General features: G+C 38.4%; 1 protein-coding gene across 1 annotated transcript; it reads left to right on the plus strand.

Moving 5' to 3' along the window:
• The first annotated feature begins 16,542 nt into the window (after positions 1-16,542).
• LOC133306874 (uncharacterized) lies at positions 16,543-18,132 on the plus strand. Its single transcript, XM_061507286.1, has 2 exons — positions 16,543-16,563; positions 17,536-18,132. The coding sequence occupies exons 1-2, from the start codon at positions 16,543-16,545 to the stop codon at positions 18,130-18,132; spliced, it is 618 nt and encodes a 205-aa protein (XP_061363270.1).
• The last annotated feature ends 1,979 nt before the right edge of the window (positions 18,133-20,111 follow it).

Raw genomic sequence — 20,111 nt, forward strand, 5'->3', positions numbered from 1 at the left:
CTCTGCTTTGTTATGTGGGATGATGTCCACGGGATTGGATCTTCAATGTTGTTGTTGAGTACATTGGCTGGAGTATGAGGGGTGAATACTTGTAAAGCATCTGACTCAAGTCAGTATTTATTTTATGAGCTTACTTATATTGAAAAACTAGGCCTTGGCCTCTCCTTTTACGGAATTTCTTTGCGAGATTGTCCTAGTGTGTTTTCTTATTGATTAAGTCCTTAGTTTGGCCCTTTAACTTATGCTGGGTTGTTGTTTCATTGAGCTCTTCATTTCTTCGAACACTAGTCCGCATCAAATATAATAATTGTAAAGAACCAATAAAGTCAATTAATGGTTTTATATTTCTCTAACACGCCCCATGAGACAAGAGTTTATTGAGCTTGAAAGGATCGACAATGCACAAGCCCCTCCTACCTATGCTACAAACTCTATAATATTTAATTATTTATTAATGAAATGGTATCGGTGAGGATCGAACTCGGTGGAGGCCAATTAATCGTTTTATATTTCTCTAACATTAACAACATTTTTTCCTCTTCCATAGATAAATATATTAATTAATGGCATGAAGAGGAAAAACTATGTAAGAATCTGCACCGTTAATTAAGGAAATTAATTAAATAAATGTGAGAATTAAGAAATAATTCCATAATTGACCCTAATAATTATTATGAGCCTTAAATAATATTGGTAAGTGAGTAATTATACTGAAAGTCGTTTTTCTGACGAAAAGTGCAGATACTGGTTCTGCTACCCGGTATAAATGTGTATCGGTGAAGTATCCCAGAAAATTATAATAAGTGTGGGAATATTACTAGAACAATATATAGGACTTGTAAAACAAGTTTCAAGTTAAAATAATGAGAACTGGTGCCAGAACTGATACTGGCTATGGAAAAGCGCGTACCGGAAAGGTGCTGCGAAAAATAATATAAAAATATGACAAATCTTAAAAAAATGAGTAGGTTCAGAATCCTAAGCTTGAGAATAAAATGCTAAGCGTAGCTATTAGCGTTAATACAATGCGTTTAAATCTTAAGTGGCCTATATATAAGGCCTTGGCACAGATTTTTAGGTCATTCTTTGGTGCCTACGTGAAATTTCTGAGAACATTGGCTGCTGCCACCCTTCTCCCTTGGTCACCTTTGCATGAGAAAACCTCCAAGCCACCTCCTTTCTTTGATTTCTTCACCTCTAAACAAGTAAACACTTGGGTGTGAGCATTGGTGAGGGTGAAAGGTGTCATGTTCTGAGTTGAGGGTGCTGTGTGGGTGTGGGGAAGGGGCTATTTCTGAGTTGTGTGTGTTGGGAGTCTTTTCTTTGGTTTGGGAAGCTCCAAGGAGCAACCTTTGTGAAGAAAGAACCATTGTGGTGTGCCATTTTCGTGCACCTTCAAAGTCAGAACCTTTGAAGCTGTTTGGTGAGCTCCAAGAGCACTCCTTTCCCTGTTTTGAGCTTTGGGTAAGTGTCACCTACCTTGATCATGAGTTTTAATGGTTAAAAGTGGAACCTTGATGCATGTAATGAATTAAAGTTAGTAACTTGTGGATGGGTAAGCTTGAACACACCTTAAAATGCATGTTTAAGCCTCTGGAATCGTGAAATGAACCACATTTGGATTGATATCTCGCGAAATACAGAATCTGAGTTCTGCCGCGAAATATCCGGATATTGGGTTAGAAATATCCGGATATTGATCTCCGGATATGGATATCCGGATATGGGGTTCTGAATATCCAGATATTGATATCCGGATATTGCCAGACAGATATCCGGATATTGCCAGACAGATATCCGGATATTGATATCCGAATATGTCCCCGACGAATATCCAGATATTCTGGGTTTGCAAGGACAGTAATGGTACTGTTCATACAGAATGATATTTTGGGTTTATGAACCCATGATTGGTCAATGAGGACTTCTGTATTAATTAATCTAAGTCAGAATCAAGTGATTAAGGGCTTATGGCTTTGTGAAGAGCCTAAAGACATGTAACGTAAAGGAAAGGCGTTGTCTTTACATCGTATGCTTGTTATGTTTGAATATTGATATATTTATCGGTCCAAAACAGATTGTGATTGTGCTGTGTGTGGATTTTGAGCTGGTTGGACTCTTGGCTTGGATAGTTAGCTTGCAAGGTAAGCTTTCATGTCCTCGGATTAGTCTCTTGTTTGTTCCACCGACCTCCATGGGAGGGTGGTTTATATGCATAGTATGCTTTTATGAAAATGATATATGCATTGATATATGCCTGAGACATGTTGATATAGCTGTTGATGTAATGTATGAATGTGATGTTAGTATTTGTACGATCAGGAAGCCACCCTGGTGTGTAAGGCACTATAACTGTTGATGTAATGTATGAATGTGATGTTAGTACTTGTACGATCAGGCAGCCACCCTGGTGTGCAAGGCATGAGGTAGCCTCCCTCATGTGGGTAGGTAACACACGTGTATAAGCCCTATCTTGTTCCCTAGCCAGTCGAACCGCAATTGCATACATCACATGATTAATAAGTCGTAGTACTTGGCTCGTTGAGCAAGAGATGATAATGTCATGATATAAATGCCTTAACATGAACATGCATTGAAAATTATTGTTTTAAACTTATATTATACTTGTAAGTGAGCTTGAGGCGGGAGAGTCCTTGAGGACCCCTTGTCTTACTGAGATTTATTTTTAGAGATCTCACCCCACGTTTGGGGCACACATTTCAGGTTCAGGTAATACTGGGGTTGAGACCTCGAGCGGAAAGAGGACGAAGCTTAGTTGACTGACGCTTGCCTGCTTATGCTGATTATGCTTGGATGCTTGATTATGTCTGTTGCTATTATGCTATTAGCTTCATTTTATGATTATGTTGTTACTGTTGAGCTGTGACTTTGTTGGCTATGTTGCCTTATTTGGTGAGCATGGGGATTGTCCATGCCACATTGATTGACTATGTCTTACTTAGTTTCGAGTTGTAGTAATGTATCAGGAATATGGTCTGGGCTACGTGTTGTAGTTCCGTGATTTAGATACACACAGTTATTCTATTTTATGAGGTATTTCAGTTAGCTGTCTTTTGCAATCTACATACAGGAAATGTTTTGAAAATGAATTAAGTAATTCAACTTGGTAATGATAATGACGTCATAATTGTAAAGAAAAAGATATTCCGCATTTTTTAATTAAACATGGCTTAATACGATGACATGTTAACAAACCAGATGCATACGGGGTGTTACAAACTACATGAATGTAATGTGGCGGCCATTCAAAATTTATGTTAGTGTGATAATATTTTTATACAACTCAAAAATTATCTTCCCTTGTATACGGGTTTTTTTTTATAATTTATATTAAAAGTTTGCTTTGTTTAATCATTATTTTAGATAAATTAGATTCACTAAATATATTTTTTTCTAAATAATTTTATGTTAGTGAATAAAATGTTGAAATTTAAAATCAATTTCCTTTTATATTGTAACTTTCATTTAATATTTGATTTTCTTTTTGTGAAATAATTTGTTTTCTTGTTAATACTTCCATTTACATATTTTATGATATTATAATAATTAATCTCATAATAATAATTATTATTAATTTAATTATCGATATTAGAAATTGCTTCTAAAGATAATTTTATTATTATTATTATTAATTACAATCGTCACCACTACCTCATCATCTAGATCAGTTGGATAAATCTATTGAGAAAACCATGAGCTTTCATACTAGCAAAAGAAAAGGGTACAGATTGTTTCAAATGCTTTGATCGATCTTGTATTATATGCAGTGGGTACCGTGTTCTTCGACTTCTTCTTTCATACCTTCCTCTTCAATCTCATGGTCATCAAATTCAAGCTCACTATCACAAAAATAATCGATAGGGGCCTTAATTTGCGACAGGTTCGTTTAGAGTAGTGTCGTCGCAAATTTGACAATCTAGTTGGCCGTTTGCAGTAGAATTCAATCTCAATTCGCCATTTCCATGGCAGCCATTTCTGATAGTCTAATTCCATCGCAAGTTGCGACGGACCAGTTTGTCTAACGCAAAATTCTGTCGCAAAGTCTATTTGCGACAAATATTGCCCATCACAAATAAGCTACTTTTGAGTAGTGTAGCCTATATGTAACACCCAGTCTGCAGCCGGTGTATTAACATCCAAATGGTATTTAAAGTGTAAGAACTCACACCGTTAATTTAGGAATTTAAATGATATAATTACGCTATTAGGAAATAATTCCATAATTGACGTAGAATAATTATGAGAAGGTTGGAATAATTAATATAAGGGCTTAGTAATGTTAAAAGTCATTTTTCTAACGAAAAGTGCAGATACCGGTTCTGCTTCCCGGTATAAATGCGTACCGATGAAGTATCCCAAAAAATTATAATAAGTATATGAATATTCTTAGAATAATATTTAAGTCAAGAATATCAAGTTTGAAGTCTAAATAATGAGAACTGATACCAGAACTAATACCGACAACGTTGAAACGCGTACCAGAAAAGTGTTGCGAAAATTTAAAATAAAAATATGAAAAATCTTAGAAAAATGGCTAGGTTCAGAATATGAAGTTTGAGATTAAGATGATAAGTATAGCTATTAGTCCTTACAGTGGGATTAAACTTAAGTGCACCTATAAATACATGGGCACAAGGCCCTAGGTCAGAATTCCCACCCCTCCATGTTGGTTTTCTGAGTTCTTGGGTGGCAGCCACCTCCCTCCATTGAAGCTCCAAGAGACCACATTTTCTCTTGCCTTCTTCACAAAAGTTTCTTGTATAAGTGTGCTCTAGCTTGGGGAGGGTGAAAGTCTTGACATTTCAGAGTTTGGTAGCCTCTTTTCTTAAGTGTGTGAGGGGCTGTGTTCTGAGTTCTTGGGGAGAAGATCATTTACTTGGCATTTGTGGTTTCAAGAAGCCACCTTTGAAGGAAAAGGATCTTGCTTTGTGATCAAATTTGTGGCTTGTGTAATCTGAAATATTGGGACATATTTGAGAGCTCCAAGAGCATATCTTTCTGTTGTTTTTGAGACTCCACAGGTATACCATGATCATACCTCTTGAAATCCATGATTTTAGCTTGTTTAAGTCACTAAATGTGGGAACTTTGATTAATCAAGTTAAAAGTTGTTAATCTATGCATGTTTAATGCTTTGGAACTTCTGTTTTTAGAAAAATCGGACCTTGAACCACGGGGAAGCAATTTGGTCTTGGATTATGCAGAAATTTTCCGCAGAATTGTGTTCTGCCCGCGTGGGAATCGATTCCCTTCTGTTGGGAATCGATTACCAAGGGTGGGAATCGATTCCTTTTTGTTGGGAATCAATTACCAAGAGCAGGAATCGATTCCCATTGTTTGGTAATCGATTCCTACCTGTCAGAATGACCAGAAACCAGTTTCTATTGTGTGGGACAGTCCCCATTTGGGCATGAGGCCCTAGAAAGTCAGTGTTACTGTTGGGAAACATTAATACCTTTAATTGTGGGGCTTAATGCTTAATAATTATGAATTAGAAAGGATGAAAACGAAAGAGAATACCTTGTTTAATGGTTATGAAATTAAGATTTCTGAATATTAAATTGTGTATTCATAACGAACAGATTTCAATTGACTTATGGTGAGATTGTTGGGTTGCCTGTTGTTACCAAGCCTTTTAGATAGAGATTTTGGCATTAGAGGTAAACTTTCGTGTCCTCGATTTTGCCATTGTTGGTTCCACCATACCCCATAGGGGGATGGTTTATATGCATGATGTGTTTTCATGTATTGATATTTGAAATGCTATTGAACTGTTAAGTGCAAGTGCCTTATGATATGTATGTGTTGTTTCACCTAGACGGTAAGCCTGAGTATGTGGCGTCATACAATATGGTGATTCTGTGTGTGGGTGCAAGTAGCGTCTTGAATTGATTGTAGGTTGTAGACGTATGTAATTCCTGTATGTTCTCTGGCCATTAGGATTTTGACACACATGACATGATTATATGCTGCATTGCACAGATTTTGGAACTTATACTATTTTATTGTTTTAGAACTTATATTGCGCATGTAAGTGAGCTTGGGGTGGAGAGATCCTTGAGGACCCCTTGTCTTACTGAGATTTTTTTTAGAGATCTCACCCCACGTTTGGGGCACATTTCCAGGTTCAGGTACCTGGGGGGTGGATACCTCGGGTGGCAGGAGGTCGGAGCTTAGTGGATTATACATGTTGAGTGCTAATATGCTTAGTTATTGTTTATGCTTTTATATGGTTTATTGAGTTGAGACTCTGTTGGGTTTTGTTGCCTTATTTGGTGAGTATGGGGGTTGTCCATGCCACATTGATTTATGTTTTGTTTATTTAGACTTGTTCTGTATAATGAATCAGGATGTTGTCCGGACTACGTGTTGTAGACCCGTGACGAGAAACACATTTATATATGAGGTATTTCAGTTAATTGTTTAATTGCAATTTACATTCAGGCAATGTTTTGAAAAAGGATTGATTAATCAACTTGGTTAATAATAATTACGTCATAATTGAAGAGAAAAAGTTAGTTCCGCATTTTAATTAAGCAGCGCTTAATACGATGATAAGATAACAAACTGGGTATACACGGGATGTTACATAAAGCGCAGCTTGCAATATTTAATCGCGGAAGCAAAAAATGTTTTAATTGAAATAAACAAGGTTAATCCTCATGGTGAATTAACTTTTCCTTTTAATAACAATCCTTATGTAATTGCAACACTAAAATAAAATATGAAACACCTCATACTCATAAATAACAATTCAAAAGCATTCATAGCTCATAGTGCTATAATACAAATACTCAAGTCAACAAATAAATAGCTCATTTAATAGTGGCATAGACAACCCCTATGCTCACCTCAAATAACAATAGAATCCAATCAACTCTAGTCATAGTAAAGTCTTCTCATGGTAAAATGAATAATAATAATATGCATGACTCATAACAATAATAAAATCTCTATGCTAGCCTCTTGCCTGTATTAGTGTCCGTCTCACGAACGTCATTTCCAGAAAATGTGCCATAAAAAGGGGTGAGATTTCTAACAGAAATCTTAGTAAGACAAGGGGTCCTCAAAGAATCCTCCACCACAAGTGTAAGAACCCGCACCGTTAAATTAAGAATTTAACTAATTTAATTATGAGTTTAGGAAATAATTCCATAATTGACTTTGGATAAATATAGAAAGATTAGAATAATTATCGAGAAGGTCAAATAACGCTTAAATTGCTTTTCTGATGAAAAGTGCAGATATTGGTTATGATTCACAGTATAAATGCGTACCGATGAAGTATTCCAAAAAAAATAATAAAAATATAAATATTCCTATAAAAATATCTAGGTCAAGGATATCAAGTTTGGAATAAGAATAATGAGCGGTGACATCATAACTAATACCGGTTACGTATAAAATGTGTACCGAAAAAGTGTCTCGAAAAATTAATGTAAAAATATGTTAATTCCTAGAAAAATGTCTAGGTTAAGAATATGAAATTTCAAAGTTAAACGATGAGCGAAACTAATTAAACTAATATTGTTGATTTAAGTGAGTGCTCTTATAAATAGCTAAGTGACATAAAACCCTAGGCATTTTCTGAAACCCTTATTGCTGCACTCTCATCTCCTCTAATGATAGAAAATTCCTCTCCTCTCTGGGGTTCTTCATTTTTTCAAGAACCAAGCATGAACATCCATCAATAGTTAACATTTCATCACTACACCATAGATACAACTTAGAGTCATGAGTTCTTAAGAGAAAAACATCATCTTGAGTGATTTTGTAAGAACCCGTACCGTTAATTTAGGAATTTTAATTAATTAAATGTGAAATTAGGAAATAATTCCATAATTGACTCTAATAATTATGAGGAGGCTTAAATAATTATAGTAAGTGATTAATAATGCTGAAAGTCGATTTTATGACGAAAAGTGCAGATACCGGTTCTGCTCGCAGTATAAAGGCGTACCGATTAAGTATCCCGCAAAATTCTGAAAAGTGTGTATATATTATTAGAATAATATATAGGACTGGTATAATAAGTTTCGAGGCAAAATAATGAGAATTGGTGTCAGAACTAATACCAGCTACGTAAAAGCGCGTACGAGAAAATTGTTGTGAAAAATAAAATAAAAATATGATAAATCTTAGAAAAATGGCTAGGTTCAGAATCCAAGTTTTGGATTAAAATGATAAGCGTAGCTATTAGTGCTAATACTGTGCGATTAAAACTTAAACGGCTATAAATAGACTTGGGCACATAACCCTAGGCTGATTCTAATCAGCTCTACATGCCCATTGTGCCTCCATTTCTGAGTTTGTGCTCTCCAAGCTTTCCACCTCCATTTTCTTCCAAAACTCCTCAAAGTGATCAACTTTCTTCTAGTTTTCTTCATCTAAACCTCATGGTTGAGTGTAGGAGAGACTTGGGTGGGAGTGTGACCCTTGTTTTCTGAGTTTAGGCCACTGTAGGTGAGGGAGAGAGAGTTGACTCCTTGGCTTGTGAAGAGGGAACCTTTTCCTTGTTGTGTGAGGTTGCAATAAGCCATTTTGATGGCAAAGAACCAAGCTTTGATGGTCAAATTCGTGGACCCTTTGAAGTCAGACTTGGGAGCTGCATAGAGAGCTCCAAGAGCCTTCCTTGTTCTGTTTTGAGAGCCATGGGTATGTTCTTGAACCTTTGATCATGAGTTTTCTTACTAAAAGAAGAGTCTTGGCATGTTAAATGAGTTGTATAGGTAACCAACACGAACATGAACCTAAATGTGTATAAAAATGCATGCTTGGATGTTAAAATGGGCTTAAAATGGAATCTTGTATGGGTATCTTCCCCAACTCTCCTCAGCCATTAATGCAACTGCTCCTACCCTATTTTCCTCTCTCCCACGTTTCTAACCTAAACCGTTCCACCTCCTTACCACCACCATTAGCAGTTGAATACCACTAACCCTAACCACTCGTTCTATAACGTTCCCTTTCCACTACCTCCTCAACTTCCATTCCTTAACCTCCACGTCCTGAAAAACTTCTCATTTCCCCTCCTCTGCATGCCTATTTAAACTCATCTCTTTTCTCCTTCAAAGCCCTACTATTTTCTGCCAACTTAGAAACTTTCGCTCTTATTAAATCCCTTCCCCCCTGCATTTTTCCCTAACCTCGTCTTCTTCCATAACCATGACTAGACTTTCAGTAACTGTCACCCCTGTGGCCAGCCGTGACCAAGCACCTAAAATCACTGAAGAAGTTGTATCTCTCTACCCAGAGAGGAACATCTTCTTGCAAGACAAAGCTCCTCTTCCATCATTCGTGAAGAGGGCTTTAACCAAACTCAAGTGGAATTTGTTTGCCATAGACGTATAAGAACTCAACACCGCCTTAGTGGCTGAGTTCTTGTATCATGTGAAGCGGTTGCCTGAAGGATACACACCTGATGTGGTGACTGTGAGGGGGAAGAAAGTATCATTCTCCCCTTCAGCCATCAAGGAAGTACTCCATCTTCCAACCATTTCCAACTGCCCGTACCAAGGGTACATAGAAAGCAAAGAAGTCCCAAAGTTCTTGCTGGAAGTAAAGAACTTGATCACCATTGGTGACCCTATTTATGCCAAGGGAGCCCTCTGCAAGGGCAGTTTGAAGACGAAGCCAGATTCTGTGCTTTGTTCACTAACACCAATCTTACCCCCTTCAATCATGATGCCATTGTCAAGTAGGCATTACAGGTGCAACTCTACTGCATCATGAAAAATATTTCCATTGATGCAGTACCTTTCATTTATGTCAGCCTGAAGAAGAAGATTAGGAAAACTTCTGTCTGCCTTCCCTGCCTAATTACAAAGCTCTGTCTAAGAGCTGGAGTACCGACTTATGATGATGAAGACCTAGTGTTGGGGTCTGTCATTGATTTTAAGACGTGAATTGGTTTGAGGAGCACCTACATAGAAACAGAGATTCCATGTCCTGAAGGTTACAACGTCAGACGTGACGTTGATGACATTGAAGAAGAAGAGGGCACTGAGGCCCCAAAGAAGAAAACCACGAAGGCAACCCCTTCAAAATCTGCAACCACTTCCACCTACACCCAGGCAAGGAGAACTGTTCCCCCTTGACACGAGCTGTCGAACTCGCGCAAATTAAAAATTATTTTTTTAATTAGGGTTCAGAAAATTTGCAGTAAAGTGGAAACCCTTAGTCGTCTCTCAAGGAAATTGTTTTGGTTAAAATCGCTTATGAGAACAGAAAATTAAAAGGGGGGTTTTGGATTTTTGTTTGAATAATTAAAAGACAGAATATAAAAATTGGGATTAAAAACTCGTAATTAAAAATTAACCAACCTAAGGTTAGGGTTCCTAGGATGTCCTTCCTTGGATAAAAATTACCAAATTCGTGATTAACCTCAATTGAATCAGAATCCTTATTTTCAATTGAGAACAATCTGATCATAAAATCTGATGATCATTCTTTTCCTATAATCGCAATTGTGAACCTCAGATCGAATATCCACAATCACAGAATATCGATCTGAGTTAGGGTAAAGAAACGAAACTGATTAGAGAGTGATCGCGAATCCTTTAGACAGATCCATGGAATCCCTTCCCCTTAGGTTGATTAAAGGGGTTTTAGCATAGCATGGCTAGGATAAACATGATTAAAAATTAAAATAAAATAAAAAGAAGAAGAACAAGATGAAGAACGCGAAGAACGCTTCAGAGAATTTGCTTTGATCCTCAAATTCGAAAATTACAGAATGAATAAAAGTTTCCTACTCTGCCGTCATATACCCCTACCCAAATCGGGTTAGGGCTCAGTTCTGATCGGCCCATCTGTCTATAATACGAAATAAAATAAAATAAAACTAAAAGTTGGCTTTGGGCCACTTAAGTAATTGAGTTTTAATTTAAATTACTAGGCCAATAATCAAATAAAACTTCAGCAAAATGCGTCCAACTTAGAGTCAGAAATCGACCAGCTTCCAGTCCGAATTGGGCTTCAAGCTCTTCATAAGAATTGTATCCCTCTGTGTTATCTGAAAAACCCAACAAGAACGAAGTCAATCCGACAACTGTGGACCGAGGTATGGCCAAAATACAGAAGTAACGTAAAACTGAAAAATTCTGACGAAAATAAATTAAACCCAATTAAAAACTAAAAATCTAAATTAACTCAAAAAATCATTATTTTATTCAAATAAATCCTAAAAATACTAATCAAGAGTAACAAATAAGTGCAATAAAATATGAGTTATCAAATTCTCCCACACTTATCTTTTTGCACTCCTGGGCAAAAACTAGAATAGAAAAAGAAAACAAAGAAATAAGAAAAGAGTGAAGATCAACCTATCCTTCCTAATAATTAGCAAGTATACAAAAGATAACAAAAATCACAAGTCTTGAACAGATAAAACAACCAGGACAAAAATTCCTTAATCTCAAATCACAAGACCTGTCAATTTCAACTGCAACTGCAAACTACACAAAAATAGTTCCTCGCAGGATGCTCTCAATTTTCTCTCAAGTGTATCAGTTAATTTAGTATATCACTCAAATCAACTCAAGAAAATCATCCTACCATAGGCTTGCTCAAGTTCTACTTCTTCACTGCTAATATCACATGCATGCACAAATCAATAGGGCTTTATGCAGGGTTGTAATAGGGTTGAGGTAAAGGTATGGATGAATATGGAAGAGAAAGCTAAACACCCCAGAAATTTACAAAGAGCAAAAGTTAAGAACTAAACTAAGAACATAAAACAAAGATAATGAAAAGATAGAGAATAACACACATATTTTTTTCTTTTTGCTTTTTCTCTTCTTTTTGTTTTTTTTTTCCTTTTTTTTGTTTTGTTTTTGTTTTGTTTTTTGTTTTTTGTTTTTAAACAATAATACAGACAAAATATCCAGATGGTTACCCCCCACACTTAGACTTTGCACGTCTCGGGCAAACCCCCACACTTAAACAAAACACTATAATAAAACCAATGCTCAGTAAATCTCCAGATGTGAAATTAATTAGTTTTTCACTTAGGCTTGTAATGTGGCTAAGAAACAAGGGTTACATAAGGCACAAAAGGGCTAACCAAGGGAATACAATGTAAGGATGGCTATTTGGCTAAAGTGGGAAAGAAAAGAAAGAATGCCTCAATCATATTCATGCATGCAAGTGAAAAATGCAGTTCCAAAAAGAACAAGAGCAAGTTCTAGAGGACAACAATCAAGAGCAGAATCACACAACAAAGAAAGATTGGCCTACAGACCATGTCTACAGGCTCAAAACCTCACAAGGGTATACCAAATCATGCAATCAGCAGCACAATATCAAGTAACAAGTAATGCAATCCAAGAATCAAGAACCAAACCTAAACAGAAATTTCTATCAAACCCTGTGATTTAAGTATAAGCCATGTATAACTCACTAATCATAAGAGAGAACAAGAAAATCAATCAACTTTTTTTTTTTAAATCCAAACATGAAAAACAAAGCTAAGAAAGGAAGTGAACTCCCTGTCCTCCCTAAGGAGGGTAAACAGCATCAAGCAGCCGAAGCTTTGCATCCATCTGTGTCTCTACAAGCTGTTGTTGTGCTCCTTCATAAAAGGGCTTCAGACGATGCCCATTCACAGTGAAAGTGTTTCCTGTCTGCTTATCATTTAATTCAACTGCACCATAAGGAAAAATATCAGTAATAACAAAGGGGTCATCCCATCTTGATCTAAGTTTACCAGGCATGAACTTAAGACGGGAATTGAATAACAGCACATTCTGGCCCACTGCAAATTCTTTCCTTAGGATCTGCTTATCATGGAATGCCTTTGTCTTTTCCTTGTATATGCGTGAGCTCTCATAGGCATCCAAACGAAGCTCCTCTAACTCTTGCATTTGTAGTTTCCTTTCTCCCTCTGACTGGATTAGGTGTATGTTACACTGCTTCACAGCCCAATATGCCCGATGCTCCAGCTCCACTGGTAGGTGACATGCCTTACCATAAACAAGCCGGTAAGGGGACATCCCAATCGGAGACTTATTATAGGCAGTCCTGTATGCCCACAAAGCATTTTCCAACCTCTTGCTCCAATCCTTCCTATTACCATTGACAGTCTTCTGAAGGATTTGCTTAACCTCTCTGTTTGAAACTTCAGCTTAGCCATTTGCCTGTGGATGGTATGCTGCAGCTACCTTGTGGAGGACTCCATATTTTTTTAGTAAGGCATCCATGCTCCTATTGCAAAAATGCGAGCCCTGGTCACTGATAATAGCTCGAGGAATGCCAAACCTGCAGAAAATATGAGAACGGACAAAATCTGGTGCGTTGCAAAGTCCAAAGGGCATCCGCCTGTATGCATATGTGCCAAAGGGGCATGTGAAGGTCGTTTTCTCCTGATTCTTAGGTGCAATGTGGATCTGAAAGTAGCCTGAGTATCCATCCAGAAAACACTAGTGGGATCTACCAGCCAACCGCTCCAACATCTGATCAATAAATGGAAGAAGATAGTGGTCCTTGCGGGTTGCCTGGTTGAGCCTACGGTAGTCTATGCAGACTCTCCAACTGTTTTGAGCTCTTGTTGTAATCAGCTCATTATTCTGGTTGGCAATCACAGTGACTCCCGACTTGTTAGGGACCACCTGAACAGGACTAACCCACTGGCTATCAGAGATGGGGTAAATCATTCCAGCTTGCAAGAGTTTTGTTACTTCCTTCTTCACCACATCTAGAATCAGTGGGTTCAAACGCCTTTGGGGTTGTCTCACTGGTTTAGCTCCTTCTTCAAGTAGAATACGGTGCATGCATGTGGAAGGACTGATGCCAATAATGTCAGCCATTGTCCACCCAATTGCCCTCTTATTTGCTTTTAGCAAAGTTAACAGTTTATCCTCCTGCTCAGGTAGAAGGTTCTTTGCCACAATGACTGGTAGCTGCTCATTCTCCTCTAGGAATGCATATTTTAAGTGGTCAGGCAGAACCTTCAACTCCAATTTCGGAGGCTGCTCAATGGATGGAAGAGGTGTAGTTGGTGGTGCAAGTTCTGCAGAAAACAAGTTAGCAGCTGTGCCTATAAACAAATTCTCAGAAAAAGAATTAGGATCGTCAATAATATTAGCAGGCAATTCAGACAATGCAGATTCATCAATCAGTGCATCATTAAAACCAGAAAGATATGATGTTATTTCAGCACACACAATGCACTCTTGACTATCACCACAACCACAAAAATCAGAATCATGAGTAGATGAAAAATCAGAAAAATCAGCAATGAATTCAGCAGAAACATCCTCAACAACTTCATCTATCACATCAATGCAGAAAACAGAATGTTTTTCCCTAGGATGTTTCATGGCATCAAATATATTAAAATGCACAATGTTATCACCAAACTCCATGGAAAGAGTACCAACATGAACATCTATCTTGGTCCTAGCTATTCTCATGAAAGGCCTACCAAGTATAATTGGTGATCTATTACTAGCAGTCTCACTCTCTATTTCTAAAATGCAGAAATCAGCAGGAAAAATCATATTATTAAATCTGACCAATACATCCTCAATCAAACCAGATGGGTGAATACTACTCCTATTAGCTAATGTAACCACAATACTAGTAGCACGCAAAGGACCAAGACCAAGAGACTTATACACAGATGTAGGCATAACATTAATGGAAGCTCCTAAGTCTAGTATGCAATCATGAAAAACAGAATTGCCAATCACACAAGGAATAGTAAATGTCCCTGGATCTTGACACTTTTTAGGCATGGGCTAGATGAGTGCTGATACATTCTGACTCAGGCTAACTCGCTCATCTCCTTTCAGTCTCCTCTTATTGGTGCACAACTCCTTTAAAAACTTGGCATATCTCAGAATCTGTTGTATTGCATCCAGAAGAGGGATGTTCACCTCAACATTTCGGAAGGTGTCAAGTATCTCTTTATCTTGAGCCTTTGCTGATTGCTTCTTGGACTGAGTGGCTTTTTGAGGGAATGGCAGAGGGATATGGATATCGGATGTATCAGTGCTCTGCTTCTTGGAACTAGTGTCACCTCCCTTAGATGACTCAGCAACAGCTTGGTTTGGCTCTTCCACTTGCTTTCCAGACCGCAGAGAAATAGCACTCACATTTCTGCTTCCATTTGGATTTGGAATTATTTGAGATGGAAGGGAGCTGTCACCTGCTTGTTGATTCTGACTCACTGATGTTGCAAGTTGGCCAATCTGTGTTTGCAGATTCTAGATGAAAGACTCAATCTTCTGCTAGAACTGCAGATTGTTAGTTGCCATTTGCTTCACTAAATCCTCTAAAGAAGGATCATTGCTACTGACTTGTTGCTGCATTGGTGGCTGCTGCATTTTCTATGGAGGTGCAAATTGTTGAAAATTTTACCTCTGTTGTGAAGGTACAAACTGCTGCCTCTGCTGGAATGGTGCACTTTGCTGATTCTGCTGGAATGGTGCACTTTGTTGATTCTGGCTCCATTTGAGATTTGGATGATTTTTCCAGCCAGGATTGTATGTATTGGAGAATGGATTGTTTTGCTGCTGCTGCTGGTGGTACTTTGGCTTTCCAGGAAAAACTGCAGCAACAGACTGATCAACTTGAAAACCACTATCTTGAAAAGAAGGACAAGCATCCGTGGGGTGAGAAGGATCACAGCAGATGCCACACAGGTTGCTTATCTGTTGAGCAGAAGGTTGCACAGTCTGTGTCACTGCCAACTGCCTCACCATTGATGTCAACTCATCAAGTCTGTTCTCCATTCTCTGGTTATCTATGCTTAATGCTCCTGCTGCTGTCACTATTGGATTTTGCATTGGAGGAGCTTGCACTTGGAACACTGACTGCTGTTTGCTCTAGTGCCAAATTGTTGAGCATTAGCCGCTATCTCAGCAATCAACTCTTTTGCCTCATCAGGTGTTTTATTGCTCAGGACTCCTCCACTAGCTGCATCTAAAAGATTCCTATCCATAGGCAGCAACCCTTCATAGAAGTAAATAATCAGGAGATTGTCTGGAATCTGATGGTGTGGGCAGCTTGCACAAAGCCTTTTAAACCGCTCCCAATACTCATGCATGTTCTCCCCATTAGCCTGCCTTATGCCACTGATCTCCTTTCTGATTAAGGTGGCCCTGGATGAAGGGAAGAATTTCTCCAGAAACAATCTTGACATGTTATTCCAGCTGACAATGGAGGAAGGTGGCAAGTAGTACAGCCAGTCCTTAGCTCCGCTGTCCAAAGAGAAAGGAAAAGCACGCAGCTTGGTTTGTTCCTCATCCAACCTACGTGGTTTCATAGTGCTGCAGACTATACGAAATTCCTTCAGATGTTTGTGAGGATCCTCACCTGCAAGACCATGAAACTTAGGAAGTAAGTGTATCAGTCCAAACTTAAGCTCAAAAGGTACAACAGGATTAGCATAACGAATACACAGGGGCTGCTCATTATCAACATTAGGAGCAACCAATTGCTTAAGTGTTCTATCACCCATGATTTCAGAATCAAATAAATAACCAAACAAACAGACTCAACAGACTCAGATTCTGAGGTATGCTCAGGAACAGCTCTACTGTAAGTCAACCTACGAGCTCTACTACCAGCATGCAATGACCTCTCTATCTCAGGGTCAAATGCATATAAATCATCAACACTGGTAGTACTCCTAGTCATGCATCATAGGCAAGGGCATACAACAGTAAAATCACAAAACATACGATAGGACACAAAAATTTGCCGAAAATAGCAAACAAAAGCAAAAATAAATCTATGAAAAATACTAAATGACCTCAGAATGCTATGAGACCAACTCTCCTAAACTCTAAATGACCTTACAGACTCAAAAATCAAATAAAATTTTTTCAAAAAATAAAATAAAATAGTAAACGAATGAATTTGGCGAAACTAGGGCCTGATTCGTGGGGCAAAGCCCCATGACTTTTGACAGGGATGATCGTCTTCTTCAGGACACAAAAAACGCGAAGAACGCTTCAGAGAATTTGCTTTGATCCTCAAATTCGAAAATTACATAATGAATAAAAGTTTCCTACTCTGCGACCCAAATCGGGTTAGGGCTCAATTCTGATCGGCCCATCTGTCTATAATACGAAATAAAATAAAATAAAATAAAACTAAAAGTTGGCTTTGGGCCACTTAAGTAATTGGGTTTTAATTTAAATTACAAGTCCAATAATCAAATAAAACTTCAACAAAACGCGTCCAACTTGGCGTCAGAAATCGACCAGCTTCTAGTCCGAATTGGGCTTCGAGCTCTTCATAAGAATTGTATCCCTCTGTGTTATCTGAAAAACCCAACAAGAACGGAGTCAATCCGACAACTGTGGACCGAGATATGGACAGAATACAGAAGTAACATAAAGCTGAAAAATTCTGACGAAAATAAATTAAACCCAATCAAAAACTAAAAATTTAAATTAACTCAAAAAATCATTATTTTATTCAAATAAATCCTAAAAATACTAATCAAGAGTAACAAATAAGTGCAATAAAATATGAGTTATCACCCCTCCAACCAAAATAAAGAAGGAAGCCCCTGTTGCTACTGAGAGCAAACAGGGAAAAAAGAAATCTCCTACCAAAGCTCCCCCTAAAAAGGGGGAACGTCCCAGTCAGAGGCTGAAGAGATCCTTCAGTAGCGCAAAAAGGACAGAGGGAGCATCCTCTGAGAAGCCCATCACCCTTTCTGTCAAGGAGGAGGACAGTGAGGAAAATGAGCCTATTGCAAAAAGGTTGAAGAAAAGAGGAACGTCAGAACCTACACCAGCCGCTAAGGAGACGTCCCCAAGTAGCTCTGCTACTTCTGAGTCCTCTGACGTTCCATCCCCTCCACCATCACCTGCTCATACTTCACCACCACCAAGAACACAACAACCCTCTCCTAGGCAACAACAAGGAGGGGGAATGAAAGAAACAGATGCAGCACTTGCTACAGAAGAACAAGTGGCTGAGCAAGAGGCTCAGCCACAAAAGAAACCTGACAAAGGAAAAGCGATTCTTGTTGAATCCCCTAAAAAGAAAAAGCCAACTGTGCCCAGGAAAATCAGCCTGGGAGGGCCCTTCTCTTGCCCCATTATTCGTCCTGATACTTCTAGGGACGAGGCCATTGCTAGGGCTCTAGCATAAGAAGAGGGCTTGGAAATTCCTCCACTGATGGGGGAACAAACTACAGCAGCCCCCTCTTCCTCCAAAACAAAAGAGGTTGTGATCAAGCAAGTACCTGAAGAACCTCCAGTTGCTGGAAACAACAACCAGAATAAGAGGAATAAGCCAGCCTCCCCTATTCCAGCAATACCCATTGCATCAAGGAGAAAATCTCAAATTGGGATTGCTGAGATTTTTGAAATGATGGGAAGGAAAATGGAGAAGCTGTTACCTGAAGCACCATGCGTTCCTCAGCTGGACATGACCAGCACTACTGAAAAGCTGAAGGCTCTAAGGAACGGACTAGAGCAACTCTCATCTGCCTTCATCAAATTCCAGGAACAACAGAAGGCAGATAAGGATCAACTTCTCAACACCATCCAAGCCAGCCTCAAAAGCATCAATGTTGCACCCTCTACACCTACCCTACAAGCTGTCAGGGAGGAAATCACAAATGCATCTGACTCCCTGAAGCTTGCTCATGCCATGCACAACACCAGAGCTGAAAAACAACTTAGAAGACTCTACCTCCAAAACACTGAAGAACGAACAGAAACTAAGGAAGCTCTCAAGGCTTTTGGAACATATTTGGAGGGGAGAATTTATCAGCTGGGAACCCGAGTGCTGGATATAGAGGGGCAACTGGTGCATATTCATAATGGTAGGATAATGATGAGATCCACTATTGACCACCTTGCTGTTGTAATCAGTGATCTACTGAAAGACGCTGAAAAGTGGCTTCCTGAAGCTGAAGTAAGAAGATTAAGAGATCAGCTTAGGAGAAGGCCACTTACATAGGAGGAGATTGAGGCTGAAAAGAACACCGAGTTGGGCAAGAGACGTCCACAGTGAAAAGGAGAAAGACCCTCCTATTTTGTTTATTTTTCATTTATTGCTTTCTGCAAGTTTACTTTTGTTTTTTTTTCTGTTCCGTAGTGTAAATTTAATTTCTTTTTGAAATAGAAAATCTTTTTTGTTCAAACTGTTTGGAGCATACATTTCAGTTATAGTATTGTGGCTGTAAAAATTTAGATAACCAATGGCATGAAACACAAAGTCAATGAGTAATCATTCTTTTTCTTACTCTGAATGCTTGAAATGGGAAAAGTGAAGTGAATTTAATCTTCAGATTTTTGAAGGATACTGATCTGTGTGAGCTAAAGTTGGTAAGGAATGAAAAATGTCAAACACTTACTCATGAGAGCGTTTCTGAGGTGTCACCACAATGAAACTTCTAAACTTGCCTTGTTGTTGTAAGTACTGCTGAAGAACATGTGAATTCCACTAACAAGGATCAACCATCAAACACTCACCTCATCACAATCAAACAGACGCTTCTATTCCCATTCATACCTCAGCACAACCACACACACTCATACACATCTCCAGGTCAACTAAAAAGGGCAAGGAGCAAATCCAAAATGAGCAAAAAGGACAAGAAGAAAGGAAACAAAGAAAATGGGAACAACCATTCAAAAGAATTCAGAAAAAAAATACCCGACAAGATCCCTCCAAAGGAAGAAAGGAAGGTACAAAAAGATAAGGTGTTCCCTCAAACAGAAAAGTCCAGCACTGAACTAGAAAAACTAAAACATGTTCTTTGACCCCAAGACCTATGACCATTCCATTTTAAACCCTTCCATCAATCTTTTCAACAAAGATCCCTTGAAATAAAAGACACATGCACTTCATAGGAAAGCAGCAGAGAAGCAAGTTTGAAGAATCACATCCAGGAATGGATAGAGAAACACCAAGCCTATAGTGATAGTGAGGCAGAAGATCAGCAACCTTCACTTATCTTGGAATAAATTCTTTCTACTTGTCATCTATGGAAAGTAGTTCATTCTTTGAAAACATCATGATTACTCACTGGCTCAAGTTTCTGAAGTTGAGCTATTCTTTGAAATTAAGCAGCCTAAGCCACTATTTCTGAGTTGTTTGAGGACAATCAACAATTTAGT

This window comes from Gastrolobium bilobum, unplaced genomic scaffold, assembly GCF_033153095.1.
Source record: "Gastrolobium bilobum isolate Gb01-03AN ecotype WA unplaced genomic scaffold, APGP_CSIRO_Gbil_v1 utg3997, whole genome shotgun sequence".
NCBI classification, from domain to species: Eukaryota; Viridiplantae; Streptophyta; class Magnoliopsida; order Fabales; family Fabaceae; genus Gastrolobium; species Gastrolobium bilobum.

Excerpts from the sequence above, each read along its gene's own strand:
- LOC133306874 (XM_061507286.1), top strand. The coding sequence starts at position 16,543 with ATGCTCAGGAACAGCTCTACT. Across the intron at positions 16,564-17,535 it reads TGCTCAGGAACAGCTCTACT|GAAGCCCCTGTTGCTACTGA; the intron begins GTAAGTCAACCT and ends AAAATAAAGAAG.